The sequence below is a fragment of the Protopterus annectens genome, chromosome 1.part0 (assembly GCF_019279795.1).
Source record: "Protopterus annectens isolate FY-2018-M chromosome 1.part0, PAN1.0, whole genome shotgun sequence".
NCBI classification, from domain to species: domain Eukaryota; kingdom Metazoa; phylum Chordata; order Ceratodontiformes; family Protopteridae; genus Protopterus; species Protopterus annectens.
In genome coordinates, this window is record NC_056725.1 from 591,146,186 (window position 1) to 591,162,401 (window position 16,216).

At 39.7% G+C, this 16,216-nt stretch overlaps 1 protein-coding gene across 1 annotated transcript in view; it reads left to right on the forward strand.

The window, feature by feature from the left end:
* IARS2 (isoleucyl-tRNA synthetase 2, mitochondrial) overlaps positions 1–16,216 on the forward strand; it is a 1,410,425-nt gene that overhangs the window by 1,017,789 nt on the left and 376,420 nt on the right. Inside the window, exon 18 of the mRNA XM_044061644.1 lies at positions 8,709–8,840. Within this exon, the coding sequence (XP_043917579.1) occupies positions 8,709–8,840 (132 nt within the window). The remainder of the gene's footprint in view (positions 1–8,708; positions 8,841–16,216) is intronic.

Consider the following 16,216-nt stretch of genomic DNA (forward strand, 5'->3'; position numbering starts at 1 on the left):
TCTTAACCAGATCTGTTTTTCTTTTATTTCTACCATATTTTAAAGCCCACTCTCTAGCTATAACTTCTGGAGTACTTTCTATCATCCCTAATAACTCCCAGATAATTTCCAATACCCATTCCTTAAATTCCTGTCTTTTTAACAGGTAGGTGGAGAAGCGCCATTGTCTCATTTTTATTTCATTACCCTGCATTTTTATCCCAGTAATTATAGATGCATGTTCTGAAATAGTTATTGGATGTGTATCAACGTTCTCAGTTAAATGGACATGTTCCTGTGAAATATAATTTCTATCAAGTCTAACCCAGTTATTGTACCTTGGGGAATAATATGTAAATTCTCTCCGAGTTTCTGCTACTGAATTCACGTCTTTCATATCAAATACTTTCATAAATTTCTTCAGAAATCTGCACTCTTGTTATATTTTCCCTTTTAGGTCCCACCAGATACATCCTTACTGTTGCAAATCAAATTCCAGTCCCCACCTGTAAGTTATATTCCCTACTGAAAGCTGGTTATTTCTTCAGTTTTTTAAAGCACCAAAGTAGTAGTTTTAGGTGGAATATAAATACATTACAGCATAATACTCATCGATTATCATATATAATAGGTGGAAATAATGACATCTTGCCATAATGGCAACTCTTTCCATATTATCCTGGAATGTGAATGGTCTCAAAGCTACAAAAAGTAAAGAATACTTAACTATGTTAAGAAATGCAGAGTACAAACAGCAATGCTAAAGGAGACACATTTGGAAAGAAGTGAGCATGAATCTGCCATTATCTTTTTTTCCTCTTCTGTCACTACTAGAGCTCCTCAAGCAAGTAATATACAGTAAGTACCCCCTTTTCCTTTGACTCTGATATTCTGCAGAATATCCATCCTGAAATCCCTTTTTATCAAATGCACATGCTCACTTCTTTCCAGCTTTTTTGATACATCTCTTCTTGAGCAGTCTCATACTCACAAATCCTTTTCTTCATTTCAGCCTCTGATTTTTTGTGGTTTTATCAACTCATCTGAATATCTGTTTAAAGTTTTGTCCATTTTTTCAGCCTTTTCTTATCTGAGTCAGTGTACTCCTTCAGCGTTTCATTTATTTTAATCAGCTTTTAGCATATTTGACTTATTTTTTTTCACTAAGTTACTTAGAAGATATGCCTTGCATCAAAGTTGGAGTTTAAACTACTTTTTGCTGAACAGTTATACACTTCTTACCAGTTATTGTTTTCTCTTCACCTTTTTTTAGTTGATTTTCTTTCAGGTTGTCTTAGTTTGTTCTTTGCAGGCATCCAGGAAATGTACCTACTGGCCAATAACTGAATTTTACTCAAGTTGACAACATCTGTAGCTGCAATGTCTCAGTTTCTGTTTTCACATTGGAAGAACTGAAGTCAAGCTGTTGATCAGTGTGCAACCATCTTGGAAGTCCAAACTTATTACTCTGTTGATCTGTGAGGGTCTTAAGAAACCTTGCCCAATATTCCGTGGTTGCTTTTATATAATCCAGAGGTGGGTAGAGCAAAGGCATAGGCTTATAGATGCATACTAGGCTAATGACCACTGGAGCCTTTTTAAGCTTATCCATGCATCCCAAATCCCTGACAAGTTCTGTTACCCTTGGTTGTGTAAGAAGGGGCATGGGAGATGAAGCATTTGCAAGCAGAGGCCTGGGAAATGAAACAATTTAGGCTGCCTGTACTCATTAAAGACATAGGTGCCAACCCAGGGGTGAATTTTCAGTTCCCCAATCAGTTGTCCAAATTACACTTGAATTGTGTTAGGCAGACACTCTGCTTTTCATGGTTGGGGCACCAGTTTCAGTGAAGGGGTAGTCGCTGCGATGCATAACTGTCTCTCCAGCAGGTCCTGTTTCTTTCACTGGTGAGGTTTAAGTCTTTAGAATGTTTGCTGTTTGTGTTTTGGATATTCAGGAAGTCCATCAGAGTGAAGTCTGATGATGCCTTGTATGTCAGGCATGGATCTCCCCACAACAGCTTGTAGTAGACAGAATACAGGTATAGGGATTTGAGGTGGTCTGCATAGGGCATGTTATTTATGCCCTGTATTCTTTTAATGAAGAACCTTGGTGGACATTCCAGTTGTACAATGTGCCTAGCTGGGTACATACCAAATGGACCATTGTACTCAATGATAGTGACATTTACTTGTGCTATCCATGAGGGACATACATGGATATGCTAAAGTGGGGTAAATTTACAGTTTCCTGCCCATTTGTCCAATTTACATTTGAACAGTGTAAAGTGAAGTACTTTGCTTTATGTGAAATGGAAGATGGTGGCAGAGCAGCAGTATTCTCAATGATACATACCTATCCATGCAATGTGTTCTATTTATGTTGCAAAAGAGTTAGAGTGAGCACCCACTCAAGGGATCTCAAACATTGGACTTGCATACATGTAATAGGTCTAACAGGATAGGGTTTGTTGAGGCTCTATATGTGAGGCAGAGGTTACCTCTTAGCAGCCTGTATGATACTGAGAAGAGGGACAAATCTTTGGAATGGTCTGCATAGTTTTTGGGATTTAAGTATTTAGGTCCTTGATTGTTTTAGTGAGAAAGCTTTTTAGTCATTCCAGTTGTAACGAATTTGGGCAGGTATATAACAAATGTGGCATTATATTCAGTCTCCAGCCTGATGAGAGCCAAGTGCAGTGGAATGATTATATCCCTGGTCTAAGATGCTATATATTTATCTGTAGGCTATGCTATGAAATTGGACTTCCTTACAGTAGTAGAAACCTGGTGATCAAAGGGCATTTCATTCTCCAAATAGGTTCTCAGATCCCTGACTACAGGATCAACTTTCAGGGGTGAGCTGTCAGTGTACCATTAACATTTTTATTTGACCTCTGAGAAGTAAATGCCAAAGAGGAGTGGTCCAGGGACTAACCCCTTGGAAGTATTGTTAGTGACAGATCTTTTGGAGGAGGTAGAGACACCACTTTATTTTCTTAGGTTCTATTTGTGAGACAGTTTTCTGTCCAGTGAGTTACATAGGGATTTATATTTAGTGTCTCTCTTAATTCCTCCATTTCTTTTAGGTTTCTAATACCATGACAGGAGACTGGACCCATTCCTAAGTCAAAGTATGATTAAAGTTCATGAAATTAGTATTATTTCAGTCTTTGATGTCAGCCAGAAGTGCTTTTGCAGCACCCACAATACGCCCAGTAATGACTCCTGCAATTCGTATGGAGTTACATGTATCGGTAGCATATCTAAATACAATTGAAGATTCTTTTTTATATGACCTGTTGCTCCTACTACTATTGGAACTTGACTGGGTATCTTTCTTACACAATGCTCTCGTTTCTGCCTGCAAATCTTGATATTTTATAATTTTGTGTCTGTCTGTCTGTACGCAACACAGTGTAGTCACTGGATGAAGTGATTTCAACGATCAATGCTACTTTTGTCTTCTTTTCATGGACCCCACTATATCTGGTTTTTCTCCCTTCTGTCTTTTGAACTGTTGTTAATGGATGATCCCGTGTGATGTAGAATTAATCATTTTCTTTAATGCTTTGTGTATCATGTTTCCAGTGTTTTTCACCTACTTCAATGTTATAATGTTTGCACAATCCCCAATTAGTTGGTAGAGTTTGTCTGTGATACCTGAGTGTGGGATGATATTGAATGCCTTTGTGAGGTCTAGATATTTGGTCTGAGTACTGATTTGCCCTCATTCATTACTTTAGTAAACTCAAAGAAGTTTGCCAGGTTAAGTAGGCAGGATCTGTCCTTGACGAGTCTGAACTGACTTGGTTTGAGAGTTTATAGGGTGCCTGTCCGTATTTATTAATTCCATAATCATCATTTCTGTAGCCTTACTGATAAGATTGGTCAAGCTTATGGATCTGTAATTACCCAGGTCTTTTGACACCCTACCTTTGTACAAGGGAGATGACTGTTGCTGTCCTCCATTCATCTAATATAAAGTCTGTTTGGAGGCTGATATTGAATAGCCTCTGTAGGGGTCTGACAATTCTTATTTCAGACTGGCCAGTAAGCAGCCCAGTATGTTATCCAGCCTCATCGAAATAGTGTTCTTAGCCATGGATAGTGTCGTGAAGACTTGTTCTTGGGGGATTTGGGGGGGGTGTAGATGTGAGCATGTGATCTTGGAAAGGGTTATGAAGTTTGAACTAAGTTTGTCCACTAGTAGATTTGCTGTGTCTTCTGGGTCCAGGTATGTGACATTTACTTTTAGCACTGCACTGCATTGTTTCAAAGGCTTTGTGGTTATCCTTCTTCTGGGTGACTATTTTTACCTCATATGTGGCAATGGTTGATTTGATCAGGGTCCAGAGTTCATGGTAAAGTTTAGCAACAGCATTATTAGCATCTTGAGAGATATTTATTTTTGCATTGAATAAGTATTATTCTTTTAATATACAAATTGTTTATATTAGGATTCCACCATAGGAGTTTATTTTCTAAATTTGCATTGAATTTACTTCTGAGGGGGACAAATGCATCTGTACAGCTATTTACATGTGCATAGAATTTGGTGGTTAAGGATTCCACATAAGCAAGTGTGGCCATCAAGATAGCCAAGTCATCACCCAGTTGTAGTAGATTTGTCTTAGCATAATATCTGAATATCGAGGTATTGAAAGAAGCTTCTAGCTTCAGTCAGGTGGTGAATGTGACTGATTTGTGGTCTGATTTGATACAGAAGTTATAACTGGTGGTGAGCAAAACTTCACCATATTGGTAAGGAAACTGGTCCAGGATTGGGGTGTGGACTTACTGGTCCAAAGAGTTTGTGCTGAAGTCTAAAAATTTCTAGGCTTTCATGTTTGAGGATGTACAAATCTTCCATTCAGTGCAGGGTGGGTGAAGTCTCTTAGGAGAATGGTGTTTGGCTTCCTGCATAGGGATTGCATATTAGTTAGGTAGGAAGTTTGAGCTGAGGGGGGGGGAGGTAGTGGGAGTTCTGTAGTTAGCTGTGATATGGTTTTGTTAACAGTGGAAGTGTTCCATTTCATTATCTTGGCTAACGAGTTTGGAGGTTAATTTTTTAAAGAATGTCTAGCCCCTTTAGTACCATTGTCTAATGCAGTGAGGCCTAAAAGTGTGGTAAGTATCAAAACCATGCATAGATGAAGTGTTCTCATTAGTTTTGAACCCGGTCTCCATGATGATGCATATAGCAGTGTTTCCAGGAAAAGCAGCGCTTGTATGGACTGAAATTTTTTTTTTTTTTTGCTAAGGCTCCTAGCATTGCACAACAATACCTTTTATGTTATTTTGGAAGCTTTAGAAAATTGATGTTGCCTAAAAAAGACACTGTTGGGGGTGGATAAGGATTTAGCCAGTATATGAAAGCCTTAACGGGATAGGTGCAGGGCATCCCAGGCAAAGCAGTTAGGACAGTCTCCCATTTCCCCGTCTGACATATATATAGTACCCCTTTTAAATTTAAGTCAGTCTTTTGTTTGTATTGTAGCATCGTTCAAAGTGATGGTAAAATGCTTCTCAAGGCTGGGATCATACTTGCCTCAGATATTTATTCCAAGAGCTCTATCAGATCTTTCTTCATGTAGTCCAAGGAGGTATGCCTAAAGTCATTTGCACCCACTGATAGTGTCATATGTGTAATTGTGTTGCAAGGACTTGAGTGCATTCCTGATGTGGAGAATCTTGACACCTGATAGCCATCTGACCATGACCCTCTTTTTGCACAGCCTCTTGAGTGGTGCATTGGTGTGTCTCACTGTGGCGTTACCTAGGACTAGGATATTTAATTGTTCATAGGTGTGCTTTATTGGCTTTTGAAGTGAGTCAGTGTGACTCTGATCAGTGTTTCTTGGTGGGTGTTGCCTGTGCTGTAATTTTTGAATGTGTCATTATCTTAACAATGTTATCCTTACTTCTGCCCAGGTACCAATGCCAGACAAACATGTTCAAGTAAATGGACATGTTTCTCATGTATGGGGCTACTGCACAAAGCTTATATCACTTTACTGCTGCAATAGAAGCAATTCACCAGATTGTTGATAATGTGTTAAGTTGTTCCTCCATTAAGGTGCACCTAGCAGTGGTTTCTATTTCCATAAGGAGCTGTATCTTTATCTCCTGATCCTTGAAAGTTTGTAAGGCCTTTCTCATAGTTACTTTTTCTAGTCTATCCTACCAAGAATTTTATCCACCCTTTGGATTTGTACTTTCTTAGAAAATGTGACATTCACTCATTTTGAACCACCTGTATGGAATGTGGCTTAGAGAACTTTCTGGTAGCTGTTACTTCCTCCAAGAAATGTTTTGAAGTTTAATCTTTGTGTGTCCATCCCCTTTACTTGGCCAAAACAAGAATAGAGTGTCCTTGCATTCTAATCCATTTTTTATTACCAAGTTAGCTGCTAAAATAAATCTTAACTAGACAGTAAACCTGCCTATTACACCAATGGAGTGGCTACTTGCTACATGGTGTATGCACAGGCAGCATAGATGCTGTGCAGACATATTAAACTCTTTGAAAAGATTCACAATTATTCATTTCATTCTCAAAAAAGAGGTTGCTGGACTATATTAAATTCTACAATGAAAAACACAATATCATAGCAAATACAGAAGTTATGTACCTATTTATAATGAGTAGTTCCAACCTTATTAGCATAGTCGCCCTCCTTTCCCCTGTTTAAGGGCAGTTAATATCTAGATGAATGTGCTGTGAAGTAATTTTGTTTTACCTTTTCCAAGCTGCAGAACACACTTCACTTCATGTTGGGGAATCTCAGAGGCTTTGACCAGAGAAAGATTCCATCACAAGTCAAGATATGTATGTAGTTGATGAATATATGCTGCGCATGTTGCAGGATTATACCTCAACGGTAAACGTTTTCAGTCAAGTTTACCATTTTTGTAATCTACCTTAATGCAGCCTCACAGATTTTCTGGATAGAAATCTTGCTAGCAGAGCATTGTAGGTAAAGGGGGAGAGACTGGTAGCCTGGCAAAATTTCTGATACTAAGCTGACTAAAGATCTTTGGCTGTAGCCCTAACTGTTGACAAGGATGGATCATCTCAGACGGATTTAATGCTATGGGAAGTATGTAGCTTTTGCTTTCTTTGATCTGTTCTCCCTGACCTTTATTACATTTTATAGGAATGTCATTTGTTCCAGCATAAGTGTTCTTTCTAAGGCCCATTGTTTTTTTTCTTTGGTGCCTACTTCATTCACATTCACTGGATATTCTTGAAATATACTATTTACATTTGCTTTAGTTGCAAAATTTCCCTCACTTTTTTCATATTTTCAAAAAAAACTGTTCATGTTCACCAGGTATTTCTTTCTTTCTCTCTCTCTGTATCTCTATCTCACCTGGGCTATTTCTCTTCTATATTTCCTGGACTTTCATATATGTGGAAAGACTTCTGTGGGTACATTAAGCATTGTAAACTGAGAAAAAGTCATACTGGCGCTTTAGATGACCCAGTAATAGACATATTGTTAAATGGGTTTGGCTTTTGTTATCACTAGGCAGTTTGAATATGTGTGTACATAACACCATTTGTTGAGCTGTAGGAAGTTGTAAAGGAAAACAGTGGAGAGCTTTGCACCATGGACTGTTCCTTGAAAGTCTGTAAGATTAGAGGGAGTAGCTGTTTTGTACGTGCACTGCAATGTACTTGAATCATTTTATAGCTTGTTAGAATAGACGGTTGTCTTGGAGGGAAAAAGTGCATTAAAGTTTTACTAAAATACTTTGGAAACATTTAGAAATATTTAAGAGGGTGGCACCTTTAGGAGGTTCTATAGGAAAATATTATTTCTAGCTTAAAAACACAAAAAAATCATTGTATTATGCATGATTGTTCACTTGCTCCAGTATTTCAGTAAAGTAACCACCATGTTTTGTTACAGGCTCATTGGTAGTAAGATCAGTCATTCATTTCCATTTGTCTACTGTATCTAGTTCAGGGCACCAGGGGAGCTGAAACCTATAGTACTACTCCATGTTCACAAGACAGAGAAGCTGGTTGGACGCCAGTCTGCTACAAAACGCAAACAAGCACGCATGCATGCAAGCACACGGCATGTATACTAATAGGTGTTCAGGAGGACTATGACACCTTTGGAATGTTGGAAGGAACCAGAGTACTTGGCATAAGCCCACATGAGCATACCTTTCAAAATAAAGTGGTGCAGCAGTTTAAGAAATTATGCATTGCTACTGATTTATTAGTTGATGCAACACTGGTAAAGCCACAACTTTACTACCATACTCATAGAAGTACAGTTATCCAAGAGGTAGAAAATGAGCAAGTTACAAAAATTTGATACATACATGAAGCTCATATTTTATAAGCCATCATTCACAATAATGGCTGGTGGAATCCGTTAATGTTAATAAATATAGGTATTTATTTATAATTATACAGCACAATGTTTAGCCTTGTTATGGCATGCTTTTTTGTTTAGAATTTTAAGTTTTAGTTCTAGGTTGTTTGTAGACAGATTCATGACTTTCAGCAGTAGGGCAAGTTTGACTAAAGCCATATAAATATTTTAGATTGTCATATAGAGATTTATATCACTCAAGCTGTGTTGACAAAAATATTCTGATATGCAGCAGATTAAATATTAACAGTAAAGCAATGGTAATGGATACATTTTAACTTTTAGATTGATTTGTGTTTGACCTCAAGTAATTTTGTTTTTACATTTTCCAAGCTGCGGAACACACTTCGCTTCATGTTGGGGAACCTCAGAGGATTTGACCCAGAGAAAGATTCCATCACAAGTCAAGATATGTATGTAGTTGATCAATATATGCTGCACATGTTGCAGGATTATACCTCAAAGGTAAACGTTTTCAGTCAAGTTTGCTATTTTTGTTGCTTCCATTAGAAAGAGAGACAGAATTCTCCACAGTAAAATTTGTACTGACGGAGTTTGAAAATCTGAGTTTTATGTTAAGTTGCAAACACGTATAGTAAACTTACTCTTTTAAACAGATTAAAAAATCTTTGTTTCTTAACTTTGCAGCAGTTGTGTATACAAAAAATTGTATCATTCTTAATAGGATGCCTCTTATTAGTCAAAGCAGAACTATAATCACATACTGAATTTCAGATAATTGCCTGCCATCCAAAATGTTTCCTTTATTTTAGCTGCTTTACAAGTGCATAAATTACAATAAATGCAGGCTTGTACCCCTGTACATCTCAGATTGTTTTTTGTACTGTTTGCACTATATTGCTGAAATTTGTTTAAAAAAAAAGTTATGTTTGGAAAACTCTTGTTGCGTAGAGGGATAAAGCTTTGACTGTAGCCCAAGCAACCTGAGTTCGATTAGCAGCTAAGGAGTTTGATGGTGCTAGGAGGGAAAAGATGAAGCCAGAGCAAAATGCATATAACCGTTACCCCTCAAAGGAGGGGTGATGTTATGATATGCATCCTTGACCATGCCCACTGGTGATGGCCTTCATTTGATCGTTCACAGGAACCTGTAGTTGCAGTGGGAGGGTATTGTGAATTTCCAGTGTGATGCAAGTAGCTTGTCACTCTGCCCATGGTATGGGGTGAGGCCACGCAAATGCCTTTATTGTCAGGTTGTGTGTAAGGGCACAAGCAGCCCTTGTGGCTGCCTGTATAGTGATTCCTCCAGACAGCTCTTGCCCCAATACTGTACTAGGGAAGTTCAGTAGAAAAGGGGAATGAAAAGGCAGAATCTCATTGGGGAGACTTTATGATTTGCTAGCATGGGGAGATAAGCACCTAGAGAAAAACAACTTAATATGTGTTATATTACTATTTTCCATAGGCCTAAAGTATATACTTTTGATTTTATATTCTGTGGTCATTATACAAATTTTGTTAACCACATTGATCCATCTGAATTAAGCACTTTTTCACTAGAGAGTTAGGAAAAAAAGCCATATTAACAACCATGAGTTATACAGACATAAAGTCTGCATGTTGCATCTCTAGAACTACACAACAAAACTACTGCATTGTCTTCCTTTAAACATGCTTACAGTGTCCCCTTATATCAGGTAGGTTCTGTAACACATATATGCATGCCCAGTATAACTTACCTAGTCCAGCTAGTCAAGTGGTGTACACATACAGGTATTAAGAATTTTAAGAATATTCACCTACTTTTGCAGGTACGTAGATATTTCAAGGCCACTGAGTCTCATAATCATTCTCACCTTGTCAGTGCCCTCCCTCAGCCATGCTTCTTTCTTCTGGAGAAACATACATTTTGTGTAAGGGCTGAACATAACAGAAACTGTCACACAATTATTTGTTCCTTAGACTCCTCATATTAGTCTTTTCTTTTTAAACACTTACTTAGAAACCCAGTGTTTAAAGCACCTCATGCAATCCAATGTGGTAGAACCCTCAGCCTTAGATGTCCTACTCTCACCAACAAATACATTCAAAAAGGCTAAACCTGAACTGTTCAGATGTATCTATTGAGATGATGCAGGAATCCACAGTACGTCTAACTCCTTTTCAGGCATGCACTTATGTGACCCTGCTGGAGGCTGGTATTGTGACTGACTCATGCACATCTGACAGGACTGTTCATACCAAAATGATTGAGAAGGGGGAACAGAGGGTGATTGTTTCAGAGGGGCCAAAGGACTTTGCTGAAATCAAATTCTGATGAAGATTCTTTAGCTTATTCATCACAAACTCATTTTCCTGGTCAGCTTGATGATGACACCCTGCTCCCTGTCTTCTTCATTGAGGAAGTTTCATTTGGGGAAACTGTAACTAAGATGATGGCTGCACTTGACTGGGAATCAAAACAGGTATCTGATGTACAGAAAAGATACTATAGATTGCTAGAGGGAGGGGCTCCTTTGTTTTTTCCTCTCTCTCCAGCCTTCAGCACTCAAGAAACCTGGTAAGTTTGTAAGGTCCCTGAGGACCTTAAGTTTCTTTAGAAAATCCTGTAGCAGATCATAGGTTGATAGGTGTTTACTAAGCTAATGGCCACAAGGACCTTTTTAAGCCTAGCCATACAGCCCAAATCTCTGACAAGTTCTGATACCTTTGATAGGTGTAAGCAGGGGTTTGGGAGATGAAACATTTACAAGCAGGGGCCTGGGAGATGAACCATTTACAGGTTACATGTGTCCATTAAAGATATTGGTGCCAAACCAGGGATGAATTTCCTGTTCCCCTTCCTGTTGTCCAAGTTGCATTTGAATTGGGTTAGGGAGGAACTCTACTTAACATGAATGGGGAGCCTGTTCCATAGACAGGGTAGTCTCTGGGATACATACCTATCACTCCAGCAGGTCCTGTTTATATCACCGGCAAGGTTTAAGTCTTTAGAATGGGTAATACCGGTGCTGTTTGTTTTGTGGATATGCGGGTGGTCCATCAGAGTGGGGTCTAACAATGCCCTGTGTATGCCAAGCATAGATCTCCCCTCAAAAGCCTTTAGGAGATATAATACAGGGACAGGGCCTTTTGGGGGCATGCATAGGACATTTTGCTTACACCCTGTACTCTTTTAGTGAGGAACCTCTGTGGATATTCCAATTGTTGGATATGCCTGGTTAGGTACATACCAAAGAGGGCATTATACTCAATGATAGGTCTAATGAATGCTGACTACAGTGGAACAATGACTTCCTTGGACTTGGATGCCATACCTTTGTTTATAAGTGGCGCAACATAGAATGATTGCCTCACTATTGTAAACATGTGAAGGTCAAAGGGCAGATTGCTATCTATGTGGATCCCTAAGTCCCTGTCTACTGGGTCACTCTAAGGGGTGTGTTGTCAATATGATAGTTACCATGGGTGGATGACTTCCCAAAGGGTACTATTATGCATTTCTTGGCATTTAATTTTAGTCCACAACTCTGACACCAGTTGTTTGTGTTAGTCCCTCCAGGAGAACATTTGTGTCAATGTGGGATTGAGTGACTGCTCCTAATTTGCAATCATCTGCAAATTTAGTCAGCCAGAGACCACTGACATTGGCCTTGACTTCAGAGAAGTAAATGCCAAAAAGGAGCAGTCAAAGGACTGATCCTGGAGGGACTCCACTTGTGACTGATCTCTTTGTAGAGGTGGACTCCCCAATTCTAACTTCCTAGGGTCCTGTCTGTGAGCCAGTTGACTATCCACTGGGTGATACACAAGTTTGTATCTAAACTATTGAGTTTGTCAACAATGCCAGAGTGGGGTATTGTGTCGCCTTGGCCAGGTCAAGGTAGGCAGTGTGAACTTTTTCCTTCATGCATTGCTTTGGTTACATTCTCAAAGACATCTACCAGTTTGAGTAGGCAAGATCTACCTTGACGAAGCCAAACTGGGTTGGGTCCGGTGTGTGGAGGTGTACTATATCTCTATTGATCATTTCCATGATGATTCTTTCCATGGCTTTACATCTAAGACTAGTGAGACGTATGGGTCTGTAGTTTCCAGGGTCTGTAGATGGCCCACCTTTGTGCAGAGGGGTGACTGTTGCTGTTCTTCATTCATGAGGCACAAAGCCTGTATGGAGGCTACAGTTAAATAGTAATTCCATTGGCCCTGATAGGTCATGTTTCATGCTATTTAGAAGGCATCCTGGGTTATTGTCTGTGCCTATTGATGCAGCGTTCTTGGTTTTAGAGAGAGTATTAAGGACCTGTTCCCTAGTGATAATAAGGGAAGTTATATTTGATGGTATTTCCTGAGGGAAGGTTGAGGGGGAGAGAGGGGGGTAAAGTTAGAGCTGAATTTATCAGCCAGGAGGTTTGCTATATCTTCTGGCTCATTATAGGTGGCTCCATTTACAATGAGCTCTGCACACAATTGTGTATTACCTTTGAGGTTGCGGACATAGCTAAAGAATGCCTTATGATTGTCCTTGGCCTGGGAGGCCAAATTTACCTCAGATTTGGTTTTGGTAGAGTTTATTTGTCCTGTGAGTTGTTTATTTAGTTTGATGAGAGTGCTTTTATTCTTCTGGGTACTGCATCTCCTAATTTTTGCCATGATCTTCTTCCTTCTGTTATACAGCCTGTTGATGTTGTGATTCTACCAGGGTGTTTTTTAAGTTAGTTCTCTACTTCTTCCTGGTGGGTACAGCTGCCTCTATACAGCTATTAACATGCTTGTACAGGGTTTCTGTGAGCAGTTCTGCATAGACAGCACTGTTCTCAGGGTTTATAGGGGCTTGAAACGTTGCCAGGCTATCACTTTTAGCAGGAGGTTAGCCTTAGAGTAGTTCCTGAACATTCCAGGTTTAGCTGGGGGTCCAGGTTTTATTTTTACTTCAAAGGAGACCATTTTGTGGTCTGATCTTACCATGGAAGACATTACAGTAGGGGGTGTGCAGCACTCTCCCATATTAGTGAGGACCAAATTCAGTATGGTTGCACCCCAAGTTGGTGTATTGACTATATCTGGTCCAAGGAGTTTGTATTTACAAAATCCAAGAATCTCTGCGCTTGTATGTTTGGTGTCATATGTGATTTCCAGTTAATAGTGGGGTAATTAATGTCACCCATGAATATGGTATTGGGTTGGATGGTTAGTGTTTCTAAGAAGTTTAAATACATGGTATGGGTTTCCTGGGTCATAGGGCAGGGCCTATAGCTTGCAAGGAAGTGGTATTGGATTTTGCCTATGGCGAATGAACATGGAGTAGGTCAAGTGCATTGTGTTGTTTGTCCAGACTTGAAGTATATTTATTTTTGATATAGAGACACCTCCACCTTTAGTCCCTGTCTGTGAAGTAGCTGGTCTAAATGTGTGGAAGGCATTATAACCTTGCACTATTGGTGTGCTCTCCGTGGCTTTAAACCATGTCTTTGACCACACAGATGTCAGCATTCTCTAGGATGATGAAAGCTTCTAGGGGGTGGAGTTTTTTTGTTTAGACTACTAGCATTGAGCAGTAATACTTTTATATTTTCTCTGTTTTGATTTGCTATGCCAGAAGTAATTTCAGTTTGGCATTACCTAAAAATGTACTATGGGGGAAGACCATGTTTTAGCTAATATTCGAAAGCCGCAGACCAGCCTGGCAAAACAGAGTGGTCTGTTGACCATCACCTTCCATGCTGACAAATATTGCACCTCCTTAGAATGACACCAGAAACTAAGCCAATTATTAAAGTCAGTCATCTTTTGTTCGTATTGTGGCATCATCCTTGGAAAAGGTAAAATGCTGCTCAGTGCTAGGCTCATACCATCCTGAGATGTACATTCCAAGAGCTCCATGATCTCTCTCTTCATATACTTTAGGGAGGTATGTCTCAGGTTATTTACTCCCATATGGACTATGACTGAGTCATATTGGTATTTGTGGTCCAGTGACCTGAGTGCATGCGTAATGTGGCAGATCCTAGCCCATGATTAGCAACTGACTGTGACTTTCTCCTTACTCAGCCTGGTGAGAGGGACATCAGTGTGTCTCATGATGGAGTCTCCGATGACTAGAATGTTGGATTGTGTGGTGGCTTGCCTTATGGGCTTAGAGGTAGAGGCTCCATGAGATGTAGCTGTATGTATTGATGTGGGTGTTTTGAATGAGTGCATTTGGGGCTGCTGAGGGTATTTGTTAGTGTACTTTGTCTAGAAGGTCTTTGTAGTTTTGGAAAGCTACATTTAAGTCCCTCAGCATATGTCTGCTTTGAATTGTGTGTGATGGGTGCAGCGTGTGTACTACTGACAACCTTATTGACATTAGGAGTACTTTTATGTGAGAGCTTTGCCACCAGTGACATTGTGTAAATACATCTCTCACATACCATATCAGTTTGTTTAAGAATTAACTGGTTGTCAGTAAACATGAGGCAAGTTCTACATTGCCTCAGGATGCCCATATCCACCAGGCTGATAACAGAGACCATGGGAAAGTTCATATCCATGGCAACAGACCCTTTTTCATTGATTAGACAGTTGGAGTGAAAATATCTATCAATATCAGGAGTATCTGGTTTGCAACTATGGGGGCTGTGCTTGTCACTGCAGGCTAGTTGTCCTGTGTGCAGCTAGGTATTGGAGAAATTTCAGTCATGCATTTACAGGAAAAATGTCACTCAAGGTGTCTGAGTCTGTACAGAGCACTGCCAAACACTTCAGGGCATCATTCTCTGTTTTCCATTTCTACTAAGATGCCTACTAAACTTCTGCCAGCATCAAAGTTTTGCCATCTGACAGAGATAGTACGGCCATGGACAGGTAAGAAAAGAAGGTTTATACTTCAGCCACTCTTGCTTTCAGAACATTATATTACCAAACTCAAAAGACAAAATATCTTTTGTCCATTTTAGATCTTAACAAGAGCATAATTAACCCTGAGGCTTCTGATTCTAAGCAACAAGCAATTTCCATGACCAGGCAAGCTACTCAAGTTGCTAGACATTCCAGTAAATGCATCTGTGATGCTGCAGAAGCTTCTTTCAGGGCTGCTACTACTGGACAAGTTATTAGAATATTTGCTTGGTTTTGCCTACAGTCTCTCCATGAGGATGTAAATGCCACACTTTTGGATCCTCCCCTTCACAGAGACCTTTTATTTGGACCCTCTGCAGCAGAATTTTTCAAGAGTCTGCAAGAAATGGCAGAGTGATGCAGGACTTTAAACAGGTTTTTCACACTTTAGTGCCCAGGTATCAAAGAAATTATCCAGCTAAGCCAACTTCCTTTGTCCACAGATATCAGAAACTCTCTCAGAAGGGGGGAGGGGGCAGCCCAGGAAAACATTTCATGATAAGCCTAGAAGAGACTCCAAGTCTGGAAAACTACCTTTTTCAGACAAGTCATTCTGACTACCTGCTGCCACGTCCCTCACTCTTGATCCAAGAATTCCCTTGTCAGAAACTGTAACCTTGTCCCTTCCAACCTGGGAATTCATCACTACAGACAAATGGGTATTCTTCATCAATCAATAAGGTTTCAAAATGTTTTGGAGGGAAATTCCATCATTGAGGGGCATTCATTCTACTCGTTCCAACCAAATACATTTACTTCCCCATCTCTTGCAGGGTCTCCTCGACCAGGACGCCGTAGAACCAGTAACGTGCCAGCATCTAGGAACAGGCTTTTATTCATGACCTTCTGATGCCAAAAAAAGAAGGCAGTTGGAGACCTATTCTAGATTTGTCTCATCTCAACACCTTACTGAAGATGCCATCTTTTAAGATGCTGTCATTGGAAACTCCCCATCCTGTATCCTCCTTGAGGCCTTTATGGTCTCCCTGGACTTGAAGGAT